Source organism: Pholcus phalangioides, unplaced genomic scaffold (assembly GCF_987345545.1).
Source record: "Pholcus phalangioides strain wild (caught in Gottingen) unplaced genomic scaffold, Ppha-v1.0 ptg000002l_1, whole genome shotgun sequence".
Classification (NCBI taxonomy): Eukaryota; Metazoa; Arthropoda; class Arachnida; order Araneae; family Pholcidae; genus Pholcus; species Pholcus phalangioides.
In genome coordinates, this window is record NW_028301595.1 from 16,130,008 (window position 1) to 16,156,039 (window position 26,032).

Consider the following 26,032-nt stretch of genomic DNA (forward strand, 5'->3'; position numbering starts at 1 on the left):
CCGATTTAATGTGTAGCAACATTGCAATTCAACTTGAAAAACAATCAACGAGATTGCAAAGACTAGACATCTGACAAGCAATTTACTTTGATATAAATCTCAAATATTTCTTAGAAGAAACTAAATCAGCGGTTCCCGGCCGTCATTTCAACTTTTTTCCAGGAAGGGGGGGGGGAGAAAGAGCATGTACTCAATATATTTGTATATACAGGGTGATTATAAAAAAACTATCCCGACATATGGGCCCCTAACTACCATTCCATTCCTAACTACCCCTACCATTCACAGAAACTGAATGAAATTTTGGCATAAGGTATTTTGACATGAATGTCGCTCTCCACTTGTTAATACAAGATATACAGAAGACTGGATGTTGTGAAGATATTTAGTATTTGAGATGTTAATTTTTTAAGGAAGGAAAAAACTCATCTCTGCCTCTACCGGGAGTCGAACCCGGGTCCCTCGATATATACGCTCTAGCGAAGGAAAATCTCTATCTCCTCTGTAGCTTAGTGATCAGAGCACTCGTCCGGCAATCAAGGGACCCGGGTTCGACTCCCGGTAGAGGCAGAGATGAGTTTTTTCCTTCCTTAAAAAAAAAAAAAAAAAAAATTAACATCTCAAATACTAAATATCTTCACAACATCCAGTCTTCTGTATATCTTGTATAAGGTATTTTGATGTATGCGCTCAAGAATGATATGGAAAACAACCGTGTCACTCTAACAGTTACGGTTACAGTGAGAAAATTTCGAAAATATCAAATGGCAACACCAAGTTTTTTGTATTGGAATGTGATCTCCATTGTGAAAAACCCTAAATAGCGTTCGAGCGGCAACTTTTTGTCTTATGGGTGTCCTTCGCTTTACGCGATCTCACTTTAAGCGGTTTTTTTTTTTGACGCGATCATTTTACATACCGAGTAATCGCGTAAAAATCTCGCCACGGAGCGTGGTTCCCGTGGTCATCCTGCTTTGAGAGTGAGATTTTCGTGGTCTTTCTGTTACGTACATTTCGCGATAGAGTGTATACATCTCGTGTTGCATACAGTATGGTTCCCGTGGTCCTTCTGCTATGTACATTTCACGATAGACTGTGGTTCTCATGGTTCTGCTACGTACATTTCGCGAGAGAGTGTACATCTCGTGTTGTACACCTTACGTACGTGAGGTTCTTGTGGTCCTTCTGCTATGTAGATCTCGCAATAAATAAGCTATGATTCCTATGGTCCTGCTGTGCACATTTCCCGATAGTCAGAGTGTGGTTCTCGTGGTCTTTTGTCATATTAATTTCTCTATAGGTAGGTATGATTCACGTGGTCGTGCTATGTGCATCTCGTGGTTGTATGTACAAGTCATGGTCCTTCTGCTATGAAGATCTCGCAATAGATAGACCATGGTTCCTGTGGTCCTTCTGCCATGTAAATTTCACGAGACAGAGTATGGTTCTCGTGGTCATTCTGCCACGTACATTTCGCGATAGAGTGTAGTTATCGTGGTCCTTCTGCTATGTAGATCTCGCAATAGATAGACTATGGTTCTTGTGGTCCTTCTGCTATGTAGATCTCGCAATACATGCAGTATGGTTCTTGTGGTCCTTCTGCTGTGCACATTTCCAGACAGTCAGAGTGTGGGTTTTCGTGGTCCTTTTGCTATGTACATCGCGTTATATGTAGAGTATGGTTCCCGTGGTCCTGCTATGTACATTTCACGATAGATAGAATGTGGTTCCCGTGGTCCTTCTACTATGAACATTACGCGATAGAGAGCGAGATTCTCGTGTTCCTTCTATGTTTATCTCGCGATAGATAGACTATGGTTCCTGTGGTCTTTCTGCTGTGTACATTTCGCAATAGAGTATGGTTCTCGTGGTCCTTCTGATATGTACATTTCGCGATAGATATGGCATGACTCGCCCTTCTGTTATACATATCGTCTTACATACAGTATGGTTCCCGTGGTCATTCTGCTATGAACATTACGCGATATATTAAGAGATTCTTGTGGTCCTGCTATGCACATTTCACGATAAATGAATTGTGGTTCTCGTGGTCTTTCTGCTACGTACATTTCGCGATAGAGTGTGTGCATCTCACGTTGAATAGAGTATGGTTCCCGTGGTCCTTCTGCTATGCACATTTCGCGATAGATATGGCACGACTCACGTGTCCTGTTATGTACATCTTGCCATGCATATAGAATGGTTCCCGTGGTCCTTCTTCTATGAACATTACGCGAGATTCTTGAGAGTGAGAGAATCTTGTGGTCCTATGTCATATATAGAGTATGGTTTCGGTGCTACTTCTGCTATGAACATTACCCGATAGATAGATTGTGGTTCTCGTGGTCCTTCTGCTACGTACATTTCGCGATGGAGTGTTTATATCTAGTGTTGCGTAGAGTATGGCTCCCGTGGTCCTTCTACAATGAGCATTACGCGATAGAGATTCTCGTTGTCCTGCTATATGTATATCTCGCAATAGATAGCTACTGTTCCTGTGGTCCTTCTGCCACGTGTATTTCACGATAGAGTATGGTTCCTTGGTCCCCTTATGCTATGAAAATTACGCAATAGATTGAGTGAGATTCTTGTGGTCCTGCTATGTAGATCTCGCAAGAGACAGACTATGGTTCCCGTGGTCCTGCTATGTACATTTCCCGATGGTCAAAGTGTGGTTCTCGTGCTCTTTTTGCCATATGTATCTCTTGATATGTAGGGTATGGTTCACGTAGTCCTGCTGCTATGTACATCTTGTGGTCGATTATTTTTGTTGCCGATTCCGAACGGCAGCGTTCGAAATCTTAATATGCAATGCGAGGAGAAAATCTTAATATGCAATGGGTTTCCTCCTCACACCAATAACTATAACTGTTCACTTTGAACACAACCCGGTAAAACTAGGACTAGCACATAGTATGCACTTGCACCTTCTGCGTCTATTTTTCTATTTTATATTTTTTATATATTTTTATATTGACTGCCACTTGACTATTTCATAAATTTGACAAAAAAACTTTTGTTTTTGGTTTTGATTTTTGAATTCAAATGTACTTTAGCAGAACGTCGGGGATCGAGCATCTATTTAAGCTATGAATGCCAGGATATGCTCTCAGAAACGTTCTCTGTTAAGCCAATGTCGGGGTGTTCCCCAGTGATGAGAGCCCTAGACATTGGTTATAACTTTTTTCAGTTTTGAATTTCTCATTTTTGAATTCTTTTTGAATTTCTCATTTTTGAATTCTTTTTTGAATTTCTCATTTTTGAATTCTTTTTTGAATTTCTCATTTTTGAATTCTTTTTTGAATTTCTCATTTTTGAATTCTTTTTTGAATTTCTCATTTTTGAATTCTTTTTTGAATTTCTCATTTTTGAATTTCTCATTTTTGAATTCTTTTTTGAATTTCTCATTTTTGAATTCTTTTTTGAATTTCTCATTTTTGAATTCTTTTTTGAATTTCTCATTTTTGAATTCTTTTTTGAATTTCTCATTTTTGAATTCTTTTTTGAATTTCTCATTTTTGAATTCTTTTTTGAATTTCTCATTTTTGAATTTGTCATTTTTGAATTCTTTTTTGAATTTGTCATTTTTGAATTTCTCATTTTTGAATTTCTCATTTTTGAATTTCTCATTTTTGAATTTCTCATTTTTGAATTTCTCATTTTTGAATTTCTCATTTTTGAATTTCTCATTTTTGAATTTCTCATTTTTGAATTCTTTTTTGAATTTCTCATTTTTGAATTTCTCATTTTTGAATTTCTCATTTTTGAATTTCTCATTTTTGAATTTCTCATTTTTGAATTCTTTTTTGAATTTCTCATTTTTGAATTTCTCATTTTTGAATTTCTCATTTTTGAATTTCTCATTTTTGAATTTCTCATTTTTGAATTTCTCATTTTTGAATTTCTCATTTTTGAATTTCTCATTTTTGAATTTCTCATTTTTGAATTTGTCATTTTTGAATTCTTTTTTGAATTTCTCATTTTTGAATTCTATATTTTTTTCCTTTTGGAATTTTGATTTTTGCTTTCCAGACTACAGCTGCCTATGGCGCTGGTATTGGTGTGTTTTGACAAATTTCAAATTTTCATACGTTCATTTTGTACATTTTTCTATATATATATATATATACGTTTATATATATATATTGGATTTCATAGGAAAGCAACTAAGTGCCTTGACCTTCACGTAAAGGGTCTACGACATCAAAAAGGTTGGGAAAAACCCTGCTGTACATTAAAAATAACTTGAACACTTGAAACACTTTCAAGATGAACAGAACATAAACGTAAAACGTAGACTAAGTTCTTACAAAAATTATTTAAACTTGTTTTACTGTTCATCATTGATTACACAAATGTGGAAAGGCAATATTGCAATTTTAAACTAGGCCGGATAATCGAGTTTCTACTTTATACCAAACCACAGATTCTGTCTATTTCTTTGCAAAAACACAGAAAAAAAAAAAAAAAAAAAAAAATAACGGGAAGGGGGGGGGGGCGAGCTGAGATCGGTCGTTGTAATGGATTGAATGATGTTTACCGGTTGTTATATTGGATATAAGATAATATGGCGCGCGGAATTGTGAAAATATTTGGGACCTGTGTCGTTATATGACGAGCATCGACTGTGCATTGTATAATTGAACTTTCACACCGACAAAGACAGCTTCAGGCAATGAAAGCGTTAGCCCATTTGCATATTCCGGTTCTCGTCAAGATTACGGTTAAAAGAATATTTTTGACTGAATAATCGAAGTTCGCGGGTAGGTGACTGAGAGATTAAATTCTTATTATCTACATTACAGTAGGAGGAAAAAGCGCTTTATTACACGACGCCCTCCAAAACAGCCTGGCATTAGTCCTATAACTCGCGTAAGCCCTTTTTTTCCTCAACGTCTCTTTTTCCCGCAAAGTCGCCTCCAATCTTTATTCATAAATCAGTGGAATTTTAGTGGGATGATGGGGGTTTTTTTTTTAGGCGTGACTGGGAATGTGTTGGCGCCGGATTCCACCGTGGAGAAGATTCATTCCTCGGTTCTTCGTCAGTCGTTACAGGGTTCCCGCCGTGGTTCTTCCAACGCAGCGACTTCCCCCCACACGCCGTGATATTATTATTTTTTTTTTCGATATCATCGCCATCGAATCGCCGTCCCGTCGTATTTCGATATTAAGACGACAATTAGGAACCGCATATAAACCTTACTTCGAATTATGTTGGAGGGAACGTTGTCGGTTTACGCCTTCATACTGATCTTCCCACTTGCTGTGGTCGGTGGTCTTCTGTTCCTGATCAGGAATTTCATCAGGACTACCGAGTACTGCGATGCTGACGCCAGGTTCGATGGAAAAACTATCGTTGTCACGGGTAAATGTGAAATTCAATTTTCTTTTTAAATTTATCTCGCTAATACAGAGTGAGTAAAGTTTAAAGAATAGCAAAAAGTATTTGCTTAAGGTATCTTTGTTCGGAGGGGATAATCATGCCCCCCATAAGGGCGGGGTTTGCAAGGCTCTAGTCCTAGGGACCGGGACTATTGTCATCATTCATTAACGAGCTATTAGTTGATTATTGCCGCTCCCCGTCCATTTACGGAGCCTTTCAACTTATATATACGCTCCAAGGGTGAAACATTCCAACTGCTTCCATAGCTTAGATGGTAGAGCACTCGTCCGGCAAGCGGGAGACTGGGGGGTTCGAGTCCCCGTGGGGGCAGCGATGAATTTTCTTCCTTGTAATCTTCATCTCCACAAATAACCAGTCTTTCAATGAATCTTGTATTGGCAAGTGGAGAGGACATTTCTATATGCATGTGGCCATCTGGTGACCTATGTCATTAACGAGCTATTAGTTGATTGCTGCCGCCCCGTCCATGTACGGAGCCTTTCAACATATATATATATATATACGCTCCGCTCCAAGGTTGAAACATCCTATCTGCTTAGATGGTAGGGAGAGAGCACTCGTCCGGTAAGCAAGAGACCGGGGTTCGAGTCCCCGTGGGGGCAGTGATGACTTTTCTCTTCCTTGTAATCTTCACATCTCCACAAATAACTAGTCTTTCAATGAATCTTGCATTGCCATCGTTTTTTGTTCTCTCACACTGTAAATTAACCATAGAAGGGGCCCCGTGGAAAGTCTGGCACGGGGACCCGCCGAAGGTTCCAGCCTAGGGGCTCTGCTCCAGGATGTGGGAGGGCCATGGGGGATAATAGAAGCAAAATGGAAATGAATACACGTCGGAGAGACAAAACTGTATGCAGTATTATGTACCATGAATTATGGTTGTTTACGAAATTTATTTTCTGTGTAATTACTACTACTTGATTAACCGTACATCTCCACCTCGCAAACATTCTTCTGGGGAATTTCTAACGAATTGTGGTACATGCAGGAGGCTTGTTGTGTGTGTGTGTGTGAGAAACTTGTGTTCCTGACGTGTTCACGTTTTCAGAGTAATGCTTATTTCGTGTTATACTGGTGATGCCACCTGCAGGGTGTCTAACTAGGATTTTTGCCGTCCCCACAACTTTAAAATTCGATAATTTTGTAACGGTGTTCTTTGTTCTCACGTAAAACTGCCACCTCCCCTAAATTTTGCAGCCCGGGGTCAGTTGCCCTCTCCCGTTCCCCTCTATTTCCGTCCGGCCCTGCCATCTGTCTTCCATATTTTGAAGCAAAAAATTTCAAATATCTGAATTTCCATGTTAGATGTAATTATCGTGTTTGGAGGACTGCCGGCTCTGTGCGGAGAGACTTTTTTTTGAATGGGTGACCGTGGGGGGAGGGCCTCGTAGTTCGAAAACCTCTGAGAACCAATCATTGTGCCGCCAACCGGGTTCAAAAACCTGTGCAATTAAAAACTTTCTTCTTTCTTTCTAACCATCCCCAATCCAGTTGAGTTTTATCGGAACTGTTTCCCCCCCCCCCCCTACAGCATTGTATATGGAGTTTCTTGGCCAATTCCGTCAATTAACCCCTTCGCTTACAAGCTTTTAGCAACGATTTCGGATGACCTCTATTTGACGAATCTGCGATAAATATGGTAACCTTGTCCTAACCTAAGCGCACGTTAGAAAAAGGAAGAGGGAAAAAAAACCCACGGTATAATAGATAAGTAGATAAGAGTACATATGCACAGGATATTTATATTTCCCTCCCTCATCCTACGTGTTCTCTTTCGTTCTTACATTGTATATAGTAGAAAAATACATTATATGTGGGGGGGCCACTAACAGGAGTATAAAAAAAACGGGGGGGGGGAAACATTCGGATCATACGGCTACAATAAAACAATAAAGCTTCACTATGTTGAGGAGATGGAAAAAAAACCACAGAGACCACTGGATTGAATTTATTCCACGAAATATTTCGCCCGTGATCGTTTAAGGGGGTTCGTGCACGCAAATTTTCCAAAAAAACACATTTTCCAATTTTTAAATACTATGAAATTTTCTGCGTCTAACTGTGTTCAAGTTTTTGTTCTACCTGTAATAAAAATATTTTTAATGTGTTTTTACATTAACTGTGCTGGCAGGCATTACACATGCTAATGTTTTTCACTATAAAATGCGTTTTTCTCGAAACTATGTTTATTGTTAGATATTTTTTTCCAACACCGCTGATTCAAATGTATTGAAACTTTTGTATGTCTCTCACCACTGTAGTGTTACACACTTTAACACGAGGAGTTTTTTATTAAAATTATTTTAAAATATTTTATGGCACAAAATATGTGCAAATTTTGATGTGATTTTTGAAAAAAGTTGCTTGTTGTTGGAGCCAAATTTCGATTAAAAAAAAAACAACCAACAATTAAAATCCTAAAAGCTCGTGTTAAAGTATGTAACACTATAGTGTTGACAGGCACACAAAGTTTCATGACATTTGAATAATGAGCGGTGTTCGAAAATATGTTCCTTATCTAACAATAAACATAGTTTTGAGATAAACGCATCTTATAGTGTAAAACATTAGCATGTGTAATGCCTGCCAGCACAGTTAATGTAAAAATACATTAAAAATATTTTGAATACAGGTAGAACAAAAACTTAAACACAGTTAGACGCAGAATATTTCATAATATATTTAAAAATTGAAAAACTGGAAAATGTGTTTTTTTTGGAAAATTTGCGTGCACCAAATCCCCTTAAGAGTTTGTTCTCCAATTTATTCGAGAGACGTCATGGATTTAGTTAGATGCAACTTTCGAGGGTACAGGTATCCTTCGCTTTACGCCCGGGTTTCTCAAACCATGTGACCCTGACAAAGGTTTTTCCAAAATATTTCTTTGTTAAACAACTCTAGGGGAGCCGGTGGAGCTCACGGATAAGCATTGCAAGGGAAAGGGGCGCCACGGGTGAGAAAAAGTTTGAGGACCCCCCCCCCCCCCTGCTTTACGCGATTTCACTATACCACCGGGATTATGAAAAGTTAATCATAGAAATTACAACCTGCGAAACTCGGCCTGGAATTTCATTTGCAAGGCTAATATTTAGGTTTAAAATCAAAGACGCTGCATAATCAAAATCTGGTTCAATTCGGGGATGTTGATATGGAAAAGTAACGACACACAATGATCTGACGTGACATGTAACATTTGAAGCTTTGATAACGGCACCCAGGAAGGTTGAAACGCGTGTCAGGTTATTTATTATTATTATTATTACTTGGTTATTTGTCTATAGGCCTGAAATTTTTTTTTCTATGCGGGGTGGGGGGGAACAAGTTCAAATTTTTCTCGATAGAGGGCACTCGCTGCACGAAGGCAAATCACTGGAAATATGTAAATCAGAGTCCTATAAAATGCTTGGTGTAATGGTTAACATATCTGAATTTCCCTGTTACTAGCGCGTGCATTAAGTTTTCATCGTGATGTTGGCGTTGGGGGTTTAAGCAATATTGGTGAAGTTGTTTTACCTTAGCCACGAATCAAAGCTTTACGAACGTTTCGGACACAGAAGAGATTGAAGAAATGTTCCTGTCCAATCACTTCCGATTTGCTTTCGTGCAACGCCCTCTATCAAGAAAAATTTGAACCAATTTTTTTCCGTGTACCAAAAAGATTCCTTCCCCCCCCCCCCCCGGAGAATAACTTTTCCGCGAACCGCATTCATATACCAATTTCTTCAATTTTCATGAATTTTCAATCTATTTACGAATTTATGAGACACCCCATACATTTTTCTTCATCCAAGACAAGCGTGGACGAAATGCTCAAATCCATCTCACCAGAGCCTGCTCTTCTTTTGGCAATACACATTACTCCAAGACATGGACGACGGATGGCAGCACCAACAAAAACACGAAACAAGCACAACTCTAACAACACGAGTATGTCAGAGGGGCCCACGCATTCCGGCATGTACCGATTGGTTAGAAATCCCGCAGATGAACGAGGTGCATGAACCCACCCTCAAGAGGTAGTAGTTGTAGTAAAAGAAGAGGCATAGACTTGAAAAGGAAATTATTGTCACTATTTTTCAATGTAATGTGACTGACTCTTGAGATATTTCGCCGTACATATATATCCGGCCACTCTCGTGGCAGTGCGCGGCACATTTTCCGGAAATTTCTGTGCTAGACGGTTATTATTTTTTATTAAGAAGTCATCAACGAATAAGGAAAAATAGAATATACAAAAAAGAAAAAAAAATTGCACCAAAAATCGAAATTTGCATTTTCCCCATTGAAGAATTTTTTCCATAGAAATTTGTATTTTCCCCACAAAATTTGTATTTTTTCGTATACTTGCCTTATTCGTTGAAGACTTCTCCATATTCTTTGACAAAGTTGATCTGCTCTCTACTTGGCGGTTATTATTGGCTATAATCAGCTGGATGTCCCCCGTTTTCGTCGCTTCGAAATCGAATTTTTTACGCACAATTGGTCTGAGGAACTTAAGTCGGGGGGAGAGTGGCTTTTTATATACAGCGAAAAATTTAAAAACGGAAACACTTGTTCTGATTTTTCTCAAATATTATTTAATTCTAAAGTGAGAATCCCTGGACCATGCTTCCCCCACCCCCTCCTGCATCAGAGATCCTAGGCTGGGCTTCCCAAACCAGACTTCCCCTACCCCCCTCCTGCATCAGGGATCCTAGGCTGGGCTTCCCAAACCAGACTTCCCCACCCCCCTCCTGCATCAGGGATCCTAGGCTGGGCTTCCCCAACCAGACTTCCCCACCCCCCCTCCTGCATCAGGGATCCTAGGCTGGGCTTCCCCAACCAGACTTCCCCACCCCCCTCCTGCATCAGGGATCCTAGGCTGGGCTTCCCCAACCAGACTTCTCACGAGACTCTCTATAGTGAATTTTAAGGTATGGAAAACAAACTCACGAGAATCACACCTGGTTCCCCAGACTGGAGCCAGCCCCATCCTCGTATGGGGGGATGGACATGCCCCGTTTTTAAGGACCATATAAAAAAGAGCGAACTCGTCATCCATCTTTGAGCAAAGAACAAGTTTACCACGCTAAGCGGTATTTCGGAAATCGTTAAGGAAAAAAAAAAAAGCAGAATAGGGGGGAAACAGCCGATTTTTTGTATATATTGATAATAATGGCTCAAAGATGGCGAGTGAGTCAGCCTGGATATTCAAGTATCTCTACCCGGATCCAGCTTTTTTAGCTGCTCAAAACATTGCATATTGTGATATACGAGGGAATGCTTGGTAGAACTTGCTAGAGGAATGCTGTTTGAAGCTAAAGCCACGCTTTATTTTTTTCTCGTTTCCGTCATAGACCAAGTAAATAGTTTAGAATCAACTGTCAGTTCGTCTGTTTTAACGACGATAACTTATTCTTTGAGAAAAAAAAAGGGGGGGGGGAGGGTTTGGCAGATTGTAATAAGTACTCGAATGTTCATTCCGAGTTGATCGGGACACTAGATTTTGACGTTCCTCAGCTTGGGGTCTGGCAGGGCGCCCAGGCCTGATTCGAGTCTATGAGCGTAGGGGGGAAAGGGCCCATGGGTTATATTCAAACGCTCTTTCCGTCGTCTTTTGTTTATACCTGTCTATCAACTGAAGAGGGTACAGATAATCTCTTGCCGGAATAATGTTTAGACTGAAGAGGCTATTTAAGAGGGAAGTGAGCGAGAGATGAATAACAGGGATTGAAAAAAACAAGGTGAATCGAGCGAATTCTTTCAGTTCACCATCGATCAGTAATGGAAGTAAAATGCCATCCAATGCGAAATCTCAAGGAGAGTACGTGAGGAAAAAAAAAGCACTCTCTGGCCTACCATGGTAATATTATAATTCTTTGGTAAGTTCCCAAAGAGAGAGCAAGAGAGTCACCACCATGTCCTTCCCGATAAAAAAAAATAAAATAAAGAGCACTAAGAGAGTAAACTGCGAGGGTGGAGTTCAAAAATAGTTACTTCTTGCCGCATTTGAAGTAGTAGGAGATTAAATATAAAATGAAACACGCGCATATACTCCTCTTGGCTGTGATTACCGACATCTGCATAATCAGGCTGAAGCTAAGGGTCTGGGAGAGAGAGGGAGCAGCTCGCTATACACAAAATTAGAATTTATTCTCCCAGTCGCAACACTCACTGTAAACAACATTTAAAAATATGCATTACTTTCTTCTAGCGTCTTCCGTTTAATACATACATGCTCAACCTATGGGGCCCCGGGGCCAAACGCGACCCTCTGATTCACACGATGTGGAACGCGACCTCAAAACTAATTTTTTTTTTTTGAAAATTAACTAAGCGGCACCTTTACAGATGACTTGAGTGACGAAATTGACCCACGGTGCAGTTCCATATCACTTAGGTGACCCGGGGCACATTTCCAGATCACTGAAGGGACCAGCGGCATATGCTCAGATCACTTGAGTGAGCAGCGTCGTAGTACCAAACAGGGCCGGACGAATCTCCGAATGTTTACATGCCCGAAAAATATTACCTCATACATATTATTACAGGATTTACTGTTTTCATTGTAAAAATCATTTCTCATTGTTTAAAAAAGGACTCCCAAAATAGCTTGTTGAGTGCATTGTTGCCTGACAGGTTTTTCGCCCGTTTCGGGCATTTGCCCTGCTTTGACAGACTGTTTTAAGTAACCTATCGTTCAATCCGGGCCCTGTTTGATATATATGCAAAATTTGGCGATGATCGATCTAAAATTGTCACACACACACACACACAAAATCAATTTTTTATATATATATATAGATAAAAAGATTGTAAAAATACCTCGTGACAACAAAACAATATCATAAACGAGAGATCATTCATTTGAAACAGTAAAGTAAACAACTAAAATTAAGGCAGCATCACGTTTCGTTGATGTCATCTGCTAAAAAGAAAGTGTTTGAGCAGTGACGTCACGCAGTAGATCCGAGACCACGCCCACTGCGCCAAGGCAGAAAGCGTGACTTCAAAAGGCAGAAAACAGCAGGCGGCAAGTTCAGAAGGGTGGCAAATTTGATGATCAAGTTCCCAAGAAAATTAGTAGAATAGGAGAAGGGCGGCAAAATGAATATAAGCTTCAATAAATCCACCTCTGCCCAGACAGCAAGGGACTAGGTAAGTGTGACCAAAAGAATGATCTAGAAAGTTTTCGAGCACGTGAGTGAGAAAAGAATGACATAAAGCGTGTGCAAGTATGGAGTGACCAAGTGTGAGCAGAACCTGTGAAACCAAAACTTGTGTGTGAGCAGAGGCGCCGACATGAAGAAAACACGGAGGGGGCTGTAGAAACCACCGTTCGTCCCGTATATACGGGACTCAAGCCTGCACTCAAGGGGTTCCGTCGCCTATGCATATGAGTGACCAAAGCATTGTGCAAGCCTGTGAGTGACCAAAACAGCGTGAAAGCACGTGAGTAACCAAGCATGTGAACGACTAAAACAGTGTGCAAGAGCATGTGAATGAATAAAAGAAAGACGTGTGCGTACTTGCGTGAATGGAGCGGGAGGGGAGGTAAAACCAAGCGGGTTATAGTAAAAAGTGGCCAATTCAAGGAAAGAGTAAAGAAGATTTGACTAAAATGATGGGAGAAGGGCGGCAAAATTCGCGTAGCCAGCAGGCGGCAAAACCATAAATGCGCCTCTCGCGATGCCCAGACAACTTTCATTTATAAAGCTTCTAATACGATGATTTACCAAATTATAATTTTTTCTCCTGTTGCGAATGACATTTACAACATCTACGAGGTCCCTCTTAAATTGCGAGACCCTAGGTGGCACCTTGTTTATGTCGGACCGCTACTATACGATACTGCCCAAGTTATGTAAAGTAGGTGTGGACAGCGGGTGGATGTTAATGTGCATCAATAGGGTGTTTGAAATTATTCCCATAAATGGCTTAGTAAGTAGTCTTGCTATGATGCTAGCAACCTTGGAGTGGCACCATGTCTCCCACATCCTTAAGCAGGGCTCCTAGTCTGGGATCTTTTACTGGCCCCTTTATGGTGAATTTATAGCGTGAAAACCAAAAAAAATGATGAGACTCATCCCGGGTCCAAGGGCTGGAGCCTTGTCAGCCCATCCCTTGTGGGGGGGCCATGGGTGGCACCTAAGTGTCACGAGAGAAGCTCAAGAATTTCCTAATTTTCTAGCTATCCAAGCAGAACAACCGCAAGAGGGGAGGCTGATGGGTATCTAGATGGGGATCCGCAGATCCACAATTATAAAGTTTTTGTACATCCAAAATTTACCCATTATATCAATGCATTAAGTAGAAAGAGTTTCGCTCTTGGATGGGGCTAATTAAGACGCGGGTGTGGGGCACAAGAAAAAAAAAAAAGGTCTAAAATGTACGAAAAAGGGTCAGGAAGCATTGCTTTACTGACTGTCAAATGTTCTTTGACATTTCGTCCTGACGATATTACGTTCCAATCTTTCTTGAATCTACGAAAAAAGTCACGATTTTTCGCATCCCTTTGATTAATGCACACTTAATTACAGCCTAAGATGAGTGATGAATTTCATTTCCATAAATAGATTCCTTATTAATTTATTTTAATTCATGGTTTACTTTCTAATGTTGCAATGCTTATTTCTCAGGTGGTAGTTCCGGCTTGGGAAGGACACTGTCGGTGGAATTGGCGAAACGAGGAGCCCGCGTCGTCGCCGCTTGCAGAACCAAAGCCAGAAGGGACTCGACGGCGTTTTTCCTACGCAGCAAAACGGGGTCACTGAACATAAGGACGATGTTCTGCGACCTCACGAGCCTCGATTCAGTTTACGACTTCTGTCGCGACCTCGTCGATTCCGAGAGCAGGATAGATGCGATCGTCAACAACGCAGGTATATAAATCAATATCTATGGTTGAAGCTGGTGTGTTTTCTGAGTTGTCTGAAGCTGGTGTGTTCTGAGTTGTCTGAAGCTGGTGTGTTCTGAGTTGTCTGAAGCTGGTGTGTTCTGAGTTGTCTGAGGCTGGTGTGTTCTGAGTTGTCTGAAGTTGGTGTGTTCTGAGTTGTCTAAAGCAGCGGTTCTCAACCAATGGGCTATATGATCCCCCTTGTGGTCCTGGGATATCCAGGGCCGTCTTAAGAGTATCATGGGCCCCCGGGCCAATTGATTTTTCTGAGGCCCTACAAAACAAATTCTCGAAAATTTCAACCAGATCTCATTTTTGTGAGACCACTCTTCGCTTGAGGCCCCTGGGCCGTGCCCGGGTGGACCCATGCCTTAAGACGGCACTGGGGATATCCTAATGAGACTGCGGATGAAAATCAGATGAAAGGGGAGCCACAACAAGTGGTGAAGGGAGGGGGGGGGGACACAGAGAGCTGTGAAGAAATGAAACTTTTAAATGAAATATGTTGGGAAAAAATATGACTACTATCAGGATCCAGCAGACCTGTCAATGGAACTAGAGCCGACTTAACCTACGTCGGCATGGCCAGGGGCCTCGTGTCCATGAAGGACGCCCTCGTGTCTACATGATGAGATCTGGTGCTATGATTTTCGGGAGTAAATATGTAAGCTGCTACATCCAGCTATGTATGGGGCCTCAGAACGTCACTTGGCCCAAGGACCCATGATGTTGAGATGGTTATGCACACATAGAACCCCCACACACAAGAAAGAAGCTCATTACCGAAGTCTAGCCCAGGGTAGGCACGATACTATGGTACGTCGGGAGGGATCGATTGATTGCTTAGGTTCGTTGTAACACCAATGGAAGGAAAATTTCATAATTAACTTCAGAAATTATTTCGGAATTAATGAGAGAAATAATTTTTTTCATTGATGAAAACTTACAAATAATGAACAAAGTATTCCCAGAATTATCCGAAGATATAATTTGGTAATATTGATGACAAATTTTTTTATGAAAAAATAATTAAATAATTCGTGAAAGAAATAACATCTGAAATAATTTCAGTAATTTCATAATTTTAGATATAATATCAAAATTAATGAGAGAAATAATTTTATGATTAATTTTAGAAATAATTTTATGATTAATTTTAGAAATTATTTCAAGGTTGATAAGAGAAATATTTCATAATTAATTTTAGAAACAATTTTATAATTAATTTCAGAAACAACTTGATAAATAATTTTAGAAACAATTTGATAATTAATTTTAGAAACAACTTGATAATTAATTTTAGAAACAGTTTGATAATTAATTTCAGAAACAACTTGATAATTAATTTTAGAAACAATTTGATAATTAATTTCAGAAACAACTTGATAATTAATTTTAGAAACAATTTGATAATTAATTTCAGAAACAATTTGATAATTAATTTTAGAAACAACTTGATAATTAATTTTAGAAACAATTTGATAATTAATTTTAGAAGCAATTTGATAATTAATTTCAGAAACAACTTGATAATTAATTTTAGAAACAATCTGATAATTAATTTTAGAAACAATTTGATAATTAATTTTAGAAATAATTTCATAATTTTTAAAAATTCATAATTACTGGAAAAAGTATTTCGAGAGTTGAGAGAATTCATTCCCTAATTAAATTTGGAAATTATTTCAGACTTAATGAGAGAAACAATTTCATAACTAATTTTAGAAACTTAATGAAACAACATGAAAATTCATATTTAATGGAAAAAGCTATTTCTCAGAATGCAGGGGCGTAGCCAGAAATTTCGTTCGGGGGGGGGACCACTTTCATTTCGCGGGGGGACCAAAGTGACAGAACAATGGATTTGGCCATCTTTTTCCCTTTTTTCGGTCATTTTCTCACATTTCGGGGGAATACGCCCTTGTCAGAATGAATAAAATTCGTCAATAATTTAGAAGTCCATGCTCGACTCGGGCCCTGTTGGCCATCCCGTTAAGACATCACTGTGGCTCTAGTGGATCTTGATACCATCTTACAATTCTTATTATCTTAATATGACTTGTTGGCCCTCGGGCTTCATGGAAGTGGCTAAAGCATCAGACAGAGTAAAATGGAAAATTTTTTAGAGGACCTTCACCCAGCAGTGGATTGCAAATGGTTGTTGATGGTGATGAACTGCATAGTTGAAGACCCTTGTTCTAGGGGCAGGGGATGCTTAATCTTCTTCAGCCGCGACCCAAAATCAACTACGAGATCAGTTTCACGACCCTTGGGGGATGTTTGTTTTTCAAGATTAGTGAAACCCGTGATATAATAAGTGCATATATAATAGGACTGTAAGACTGTAAGTGGATTTGCACTACCTATCTCGGGAGATTGCTGGGAAGTCATAATTAATGAAGAAAAAAAATGATTTCTTAATTAATGGAATTTATAATCATCGAAAAAATTATTTCTGAATTAATGTTAGACATGATGACATTCATAATCAATGATAACATAATTTCTGATTTTATTGAACTCATATTTAATTGAAAAGGGATTTCCCAAAGTTAATGAAATTCTAAAATAATGGAGTAATAATTTCTGAATTAATGAAATTCATAACCAATAAAAAAAATAATTTCTCAGTCAATAAGAATTCATATTTAATGGAAAGTAATTTCTCAGTCAATAAGAATTCATATTTAATGGAAAGTAATTTCTCAAAATTCATGAAAATTCATATTTGATGAAAAAAATAATTTCAGAATTGAAAGAAATCTATATATTTAATGAAAGAAGTATAATTTTCCAGAACTAATAAAAATTAATATTTGGTAAAAAAATAATAATTTCCCACGGAATTAATGAAAAATTCATATTTAGTGAGAAAAGTTTCAGAATCGACGAAAATTCATATTTAGTGAGAAAGGTTTCAGAATCTATGAAAATTCGTATTTAGTGAGAAAGGTTTCAGAATCGACGAAAATTCATATTTAGTGAGAAAAGTTTCAGAATCGACGAAAATTCATATTTAGTGAGAAAAGTTTCAGAATCGACGAAAATTCATATTTAATGAGAAAAGTTTCAGAATCGATGAAAATTCATATTTAATGAGAAAAGTTTCAGAATCGATGAAAATTCAGAATTGATGAAAATTCATATTTAAAGAAAAAAAATAATCTAAATATATAAATAGAATCCTCCAATAATATAGCTCCCCCCACTCTGCTTGGCTAGGGTTCCTTCGCTCCATTGATCCCCACTTATTAAGACACCACCACTAAACCCCACATGCACCTCGTCCATATTCCTCTGCGGAACTTCTAACGAACTGGTACATGTTGGAATGTGTGTGTACCTGTAGTGAACCTTCCGTGAAGTTTGTTTCTGTGTAATGCTTGTTATGTGTATAGTGCTGCCATCAATTTTTCTAACCATGAGTGAAGTATAATGATTGAATAATTGAATCGTTGTGTAGGAGTGTTGCTCTCTGTGGCGAGACTTTTTAACGGGGAGATCAGCCCACAGTCGACCACCACTGTGGGGTTTGAATCCGAGTCCTCGCGATGCGAGTTCGTCACTATGACCGCTCAACCACCACAGCGGCGTTAAGACACTACTCTGTGAATCTAGATACCGCAGATTAGTGGCATTTGATTCCGCTATGTGCGGTATGTAGATTCACGCAGTGTATCCAGATTCACATCTAGGACCAGCAAGTATGTGAAGCTAGGTACTTGCTGCCACTAGGGCTCCTAGAAAACAATTTGAGGCCTGTAATGTCTGGAACGCTGAAGAGAGAGAACCAGTGTTCTTCCACCTTTTTCTAACTTGCGGATCGGCGAAGTCAAGTGAGCAATTCTGCGGACCAGCGAAAAAATAATAGTAAAAGAATTCCTATAACTTTTGTTACGCTTTATTACGCCAGAAACATCGTCCCTGCTGCCACCTATCAAATAAAAACAAAACTAATCATTGTAATTTTTAAATTAAAACTGGTTGTTGGTTTTAAACCGGTGGGCAGCATGAAATTAATATTATTATTTGCTTTGCCAGCGTTTAAAGATCACTGGTTTAGACGGTCATACCTGGACATGATTTGGAGCACTACAGTGAAAGCAACGCACTTCCTTCCCGTTGACAGCGGCGTAAAAGAAAAAAAGTAGAAAGAAAGGCTGATGATGATGTGGAGATATGACTACTATTTCTTTCTGAAGTATGGGGGGATTTTCATGCGGAAACTACACACACCTTCTCACATCACCTCGTCCTCCATCATGTCAGTGAACTTTTTTCTATGTTCGTTCTCTCCTCTCTCTCTCATCTGCAAAACGAAGGCACGAACTATATTTGGAGCCTTTTCTGGTTGTTGAGGGTGGAAGATTACACGTATGTATCGACGGGGGTAGTTAGAAATACGTGACGTCATAGTTTCAGAGCACTTTTTTTTCAAGTGTAGTGGAGAGAGGTTGGAGGGTTCCTGGAATAGTAGTCACTTTTCCTCTAGCACCAGACATTGACTGAACTTGTGCACCGCGCGGCTGTTTTTTAACGGGAAATATGTCGAGAGATCTCCGCTTCTCTCTCTCACCCTTCTCCTTTTTTCTCTTCAAAAAATTTTACACGTGTCAGCAACAACAACAACAACAAAAAAAAAGCTGGCGGCGGAAGCAATGGCCACCGTTCGACCCCGTTTCTTCGTACTTAAAAAATGAAAAGGATGAGAGGCAAGGATGATTTGTTTTTACTTCGGATCTCTGTGCAAGATGCTGCGAATGCATGGATCGAGTCAAGGATGACAGAGAACGTCGTTGAGATGTTTATTGTGAGCGCGGTTTTTTTAAAAAAAATTTTTTGTTTCCTGACTTGATGGGTTTTACTTCGTGTAGTACATACAGGGGTGTCCCGTGAATCTTTTAAAAGTTCATAAAAATTGGAGGAATTCGTATAAAGTAAAACCTCACTTTTGCGGAAACCGGCGGGACAAAAAAAAAACACATTTGTTCACAAAAGAGGAGGGGGGGGGGGTGACCGTTAATCAGGGATTTGAAGTGCATAACTGGAAATTATTGTTTGGTCGTAAAAGAGGGGGTGACCGTTTTAAGAGGGAGTTTTACTGTATCTGAATGTGGTTTGCAAAAGTTATTCTCACAAAGGGGAGGGGGCGATTTTTTTTTTTTTGCTACAGGTAAAACCATTAGTTGAAATTTTGTCAATAGAGGGCGCACTGCACGGAAGTCCAGCAGGAGTGATTGGATCGAATTTTTCTTAAATCTCGTCTGTGTTCGAAACGTTCGTAAAGCTTCAGCCGATTCGTGCGCATGCGAGCTGATCTGCCCGTTAAAAAGTCTCTCGCCACAGAGAGCAACATGCCTACAATGATGCAAATATTCAATCATTACATTCACTTCACTTTTGAAGTAGGTAGCACTGAAAAATCAGAAGCAATATTACACACGCATATCAGACTGTTAGGTACACACACACACACTCTCACTTCCGACAACTCACACGGTAGTATATTTTCCATGGCGATAGACCTGAATCGTGCTCGGTTTGAAAGGAAGAAAAGCTGTAGCTATTTGCATATGGATTTTACTGCCAAAGCCCGAAATTAGCCAATACGTGACGGGGGCCCGCCACCTCGCGAATCGGCCAATTTCGTTAAATATATTAACCAACGGCCAATGTCTCCGAAATTCTTACATTCGCCGGCCAGTTCGTGAACTGGCTTTCCTTCACACCCACACTTCCGGCACAACTCAATCGGTAGTAAATTGCCCATGGCGATAGACCAAAGTTGCGCTCAGTTTGAAAGAAACGAAGCCGGCGATTCGTGCTGAGATTGAACTACTTCACCAATAGTGCTTTTATCCACGAATGCCAACATCACAATGAAAACCTCATGCAAGCGTCAGTAACAGGAAAGTTCAGAAATGAGCTGTTAATCGTTCACCCTTCATTTTATAGGACTCTGATTTGATTATTTCCGGTGATTTGTTTTCGATCAACGCCCTCTATCAACAAAAAATTAAACTTGTTATTATTTTTTTCTCCGAAAGAATTCGCCGTCTATGAGAAAATAACTTTTTCGCAAACCGCATTCAAACATAACAATTTCTTCGATTTTTATGAATTTTTAAACTATTTGTGAGTTAATGGATAAATACAAATACAAATACAACGCCACAACAGGAAAAATGCCCAATGAAGTGGCTGAGAAAAAGATGCCCATAACAAATATGGATGTCATATATTTCAAAAATACAGCAACCCAATTGAAAATGCAATTATCACAAATTATAATCAATATATACATATGATAAAATATTATACAATACCCATAAAGAATACTTATGGTTGTCTTATATTTTAAGTATGGATAGAGCTTCTCGATTAACCCCAACATGTTTATCGTATTTCTTTTTAAACGTGTCAATTGTGTTACAATTTACTACCTCCGGGGGTAAGCTATTCCATTAATTAACAACCCTATAAGAGAAAAATTCCCTATAATAAAATAGATAGAATAATATAATAAATTCCGACACCATAGCCTTGCATGCCTTGCATTGTCCCTCACCAATTGATACTGGTGTCCCCTTGTAGAAGCAGTCGATTGGCGGTGTACTAAAAGTTCATGGTCCATCCTATCCATCCCATTGAAAATTTTGAACACTTCGATCATATCTCCTCGACACCTGCGTTCATCCAATGTAAACATATTCAAAAAATGAAGTCTCTCTCTTCATAACTCAAGCCCCGTGTGCCAATAAAGACACGCATAGCTCTTCTCTGCACCCCTTCAACCAAGTCTATGTCCCTCTGTAGGTATGGTCTCCAAAACCTTACAGCATACTCCAGTCCAGGACGAACTAAGCCTCGAAAAAGCGGAAGAATGACTTTAGGAGAACGCGAAGAGACCTTTTTTCAAAATGAGACCAAGCATTCTATTCGATTTTTCGACCACCGCCGAACAATATTCAGAAAACCTAAGCCGCGCTCGTCAATGAGAATTCCCAAATCTAGTTGACCCTAGTGACCCTAGTTGCATCCGGGATAGTGATACCATTCAACTCGTAAGAGAACCGTGGGTTGTTCGAACCAAAATGAGCGACCATGCACTTATCAACGCTAAACGTCATGCTCCATTCATTTGCCCATGCTGCTGCAGTCCTGTTTAAGTTGTTAAGTAGTAACAATGTTGCGGTGATTTTCGAACAACGAATAGCACTAATAAGGAACCACGCTGAGAACCAACTGCTTTCAAAATAACGTTTAGCACTTGCTTATCCTGCTGAAACGGCCATAACTCGAGAAATAATTTGCGAATCGGTAGAAAAAAAACAAAACAATGGGAGCAAAAGTTCATATTCACATTATGTATTTCATGTTTATGCTCTATTAAACGCGTCATGCGTTCGAGAAACAACTTTAAGCTGGGACCCGTGCTGCTACCTATGAAATAGAAACAAAACCATCTGTTAAAACTTATTAATTTCTTTTTAAATTAAAATTTCTTGGAAATTGGTTGAATGAAAATTGGTTATTCGTTTAGAACCGACGATACGGAACCGTCCAAACGGACAATATGTGGTATGATATTACGTAGTTCTCATTTTCTTGCTGCACACCGGTGTAAAACTCATGCACCATAACACTGGCACTGGTTACTATGTTCTTATGTTTTCTGCAGAATTTCAGAAATCACTTTTCAGTGTGTAGACTATGACCAAACGTAGTTAAAACAAACGGGCAATGGGATATTTTACGCTGTGCGTTTTTTTTTTATTATTAAGATGGCAGCAGAGTAATTCCAGTGCAACAATAGTATTGTACGTGAGAGAAAAATAGCTGCACTGGAACCCGTGCTGCCACCTATCAAATAAAAACAAAACTATCTGCTTTGATTATTGAAGTAAAATTGGTTGATCGTTTCAAAACGGTGTGCAGCATCAAAATGAGCGGTCCAGTGATCGTAGTGACGAACTCGCGTCGCGAGGGCCCCCAGGTTCTAACCCCACCGTTGCCTGAATTTGATTTTTGGTGGTTCCCAACTTCGAGGCGCGAATGCGAGTCGATCTCCCCGTTAAAAAGTCCCGCCACAGAGCAACAGGCCTACATTTCACTCATGGTTCGAAAAAAATTGATTCCAGCACCACAGACATAACAAGCATTACACAGAAACAAACTTCACAGCATGCACACACATTTCGGCATGTATTAATTCTTTAGAAATTCCGTAGAGGAATGTGTACGAGGTGCATATACGGTTAAGTTAAGTAGTAGTAGCATCAAAATGAATATAATATCTCTAGCCTGTCAAGCCTTCTTTAAGCCGATGTGATAGTCTTGAAGACAGATCTCGGCGTAGCATTCTTCTCATTCCGCAGATGAACAACATGTTAGACTTAAAGGGTAAGGGGCCGTTCAAGTATTACGTAAGCAAATTTTTAGCCATTTTTGACCTCCTCCCTCCCACTTTGTCAGCAAAATTTCGTCATCAGCTCTGCCCCTCTGAATCCTGACCCGGTGTGAGGGTGGTTGATGACGTAAGCATTATCCAACCCCCCCCCCCCCATCGATGATGACGTAATACTTGAACGGCCCCTAATAGAATATTGTGTAGTCGTGTTCAAGTTGGTTATGTTGGATTCGGGCAAACATTTTCCTGTAAAACATGCTTATCAGCAATATGATGTGTTCAGCAGTGATGCATCTGTAAGAAATGAAGGGTGAAGTTTTACCTCATACAAATCTGTGTGTGATTCCATCACAAGAATGTATCAGATCCCTTAGGTCCTTAGAGGTCCTAAAGCCGAGTTTTCCTAGAGAATAAGTTTTTGCGCCGCGTGAACCGAATTAGACCATTTTGCGCCGGAAGAAACGTGTTACATAATCACGCTACGCGTTTGTGTTTTCCTAGCGTGGCGCATCAGATCAGGGCGGCTATATTGTAGTATATGGCCTCAGCTACTCTGTCGTATGCATGCTCCGGTTTGAAGGGAAAGGAAAGAAAAACACACAAGAGTGAATAGCGGCAAAACGCGCTGCGCACGAAGCATTTGACTCCTCCAGAAAAACAGTCGGCCACTCACGCCCGACGTAAATCGCTGTCGTGAGCCGTATTGCACTCTGTAGGAGAACAGTTATGCTGCTTTTCTTATTGGTGAGTGGACGGCGTGTCGTCGCACTGGGCTATTCACGTTACACGCGGCACAGAAAACCTGTTCCTAGGAAAACCCAGCTTAAGCAATGCGTCTAGTAGAACGGACGCAACAGCTGTCTGAGTAGTTTCACTTTACTGACATTGCTCAGACCAACAGTCATTATACTGACACTGCTCAGACCTATGCAGCGCTCGTTATCGTGGACGTATTCCATTGAAACTTGGTATGCAACATAGTCGAATCCCGTTTTAGCGAATACCGATATAGCGAAAATCTCGTTTTAACGAATACCGATATAGCGAAAATCTCGTTTTAACGAATACCGATATAGCGAAAATCTCGTTTTAACGAATACCGATATAGCGAAAATCTCGTTTTAACGAATACCGATATAGCGAAAATCTCGTTTTAACGAATACCGATATAGCGAAAATCTCGTTTTAACGAACACTTTTCTAATCCCCCAGATAAGCTTACATAGGAACAATGCATAAACCTGGAATTCCTTTATAACGAAATTTCATTATAGCGAAGTGATTTCTCCGGTTTCTTGGGGTTCGTTATAACGGGATTCGACTGTATATACGCTGTATGGACCTTAAAAAAATCTAAAATGCTATTAAAAAACGGTATTTTTTTTCACCTGGTGGTAAAAAATTTAACCATTTTTTTTACTGCATTAATCTCTCTCCTATAGCCTCATTAAAACATCTTGAAGATTTGGCTGTGTTTGGATGAGTACTTTTTGAGAGAAAACTATTCCACACACACACACACACACACACACACACACACACACAGAGCACGGGGACTTTAATTATGATCGCCCTGTATATATTTCATCTTAATAATTGAGTGTGTTGTTGTCTTTATATATATAGGTATACTGTACGGCAAAGAGCATACTGCCGACGACCTAGATTTGATGTACGGCGTCAATTACGCCGCTCACTTCCTGCTCGTCAACCTGTTGGCCGAGAAGCTCCAGCAGCACGGCACGGCTATCAGCCCCTCGAGGATCGTCAACGTCGTGTGCAGCGGAATGAGATCTGGCCACATACCGAACATGGACGAGCTCGAAGGCAAGACCTCCAGCTACAGCATGAGGAACGTGTACAGGAGCAGCAAGCTGAGTCTGCACATGATGACCAAGGAGCTGGCGCAGAAATACCTCGAGGAAGGAATCGTCATTTTCTCCGTGGATCCTGGTAAGTTTCGTTCCGAGTTGTTGAGGCCTAGCCCGTGGTCCGCTGGCTGAATGTGGCTCTCGCAGTCATCTAATGTGGCCCCGTCCCCTCAAACCTAATTTTGCGAACTGAACGACACATTTACAGATGACGTGCAAAACATTTACCGGCCACGTGAATGACCCGTGACACAATGCCAGAGCACTTAACCAGCCTGTGGCACAGTCTCACTTCACTCAAATGACCCACATCACATTTTTGGATCGCTTGAGTGACCTGTGGTGCAGTTCTATATCATTCAAGTGATCTGCGGTGTAGTTTCACGTCACTCAAATGACCCGCGGCGTATTTACAGAATACTTGTGACATATTTACAGATCACTTGAGTGACCCCTAACACAATGCAGGAGCACTTGAATGATTCGTGCTGCAGTGCCACATCACTCAAGTAGCCCGTAGCGCATTTACAGATCATCTGTGTGACTCGCGGCATATTTACAGATCATCTGTGTGACTCGCGGCATATTTACAGATTACCTGTGCGACCGCGGCATATTTACAGATTAATTGAGCTACCCGTAGCATATTATTTACAGATCAGTTGAGCGACCCAGGACATATTTTCCCACGAACGGATGAACGGCACGTGGTGCAATTCCACATCAGCCCGTGGCACATTTACAGATCTCTCAAGTGACCCGCGACATATTTACAACAGATCACTTGAATAACTCGCTATACATTTCCACGTCATTTAAGTGGCCCGCACTCTCCTGAAGGTTGGGCATCCCTGTTTTATGCGGGTTCATTTCTTAAAACTTATGTAATGAATGGATCCTTGTCTTTCGTCCAGGGTACTCAAACACAGGGCTGTACAAAAATCTGGAGGGATTCTTCGGCAAGCTCAACCAGACATGCGCCAAGGCCCTCTACAGGACGACGGAAGAAGGAATCCAGACCCTGCTGTACTGCCTGTCCTCTAAAGAGATCCTACGCGACTCCGGCAAACTGTTCAAGGATTGTCGGGTGCAGGACGTCAGGAGTTCGGAGTGGACCGAAAAGAACATGAGGGAGCTCTGGGACAGGACGTCCGAACTCATCCTGTCCAAGGGGATGTCCCTCAAACTCAAAGACGAAGAAGAAGAAGAGGAGCCAGAGGAAGAGGTTGAAGAAAACAGCCAGGGTGGCAAGGATAACAGCCAGGCTGACTAGATACTCTCTTCCCAATAAACTCGAGTGTGCTTTATACATACAAACTGTTTGTTGATAATGATGATGATGATGATTTGTTTGTTTGAGAAAAAAAAAAAACTCTGTAAACTAAATTACATTAAACTTCTGTGGAATTCTTTTTAAAGTTCATTTCCTACACAAATTGTCTCTCATCATAGGGGCCGGAACCTGGAGCTCC

General features: G+C 40.1%; 1 protein-coding gene across 1 annotated transcript; it reads left to right on the forward strand.

The window, feature by feature from the left end:
* Positions 1-5,033: 5,033 nt before the first annotated feature.
* Positions 5,034-25,972, forward strand: LOC149089480 (retinol dehydrogenase 13-like). Its single transcript, XM_089238966.1, has 4 exons — positions 5,034-5,365; positions 14,023-14,265; positions 24,316-24,642; positions 25,475-25,972. Exons 1-4 carry the CDS (start codon positions 5,212-5,214, stop codon positions 25,831-25,833), a joined length of 1,083 nt encoding a protein of 360 aa, XP_089095092.1. The 5' UTR covers positions 5,034-5,211; the 3' UTR covers positions 25,834-25,972.
* Positions 25,973-26,032: the final 60 nt, after the last annotated feature.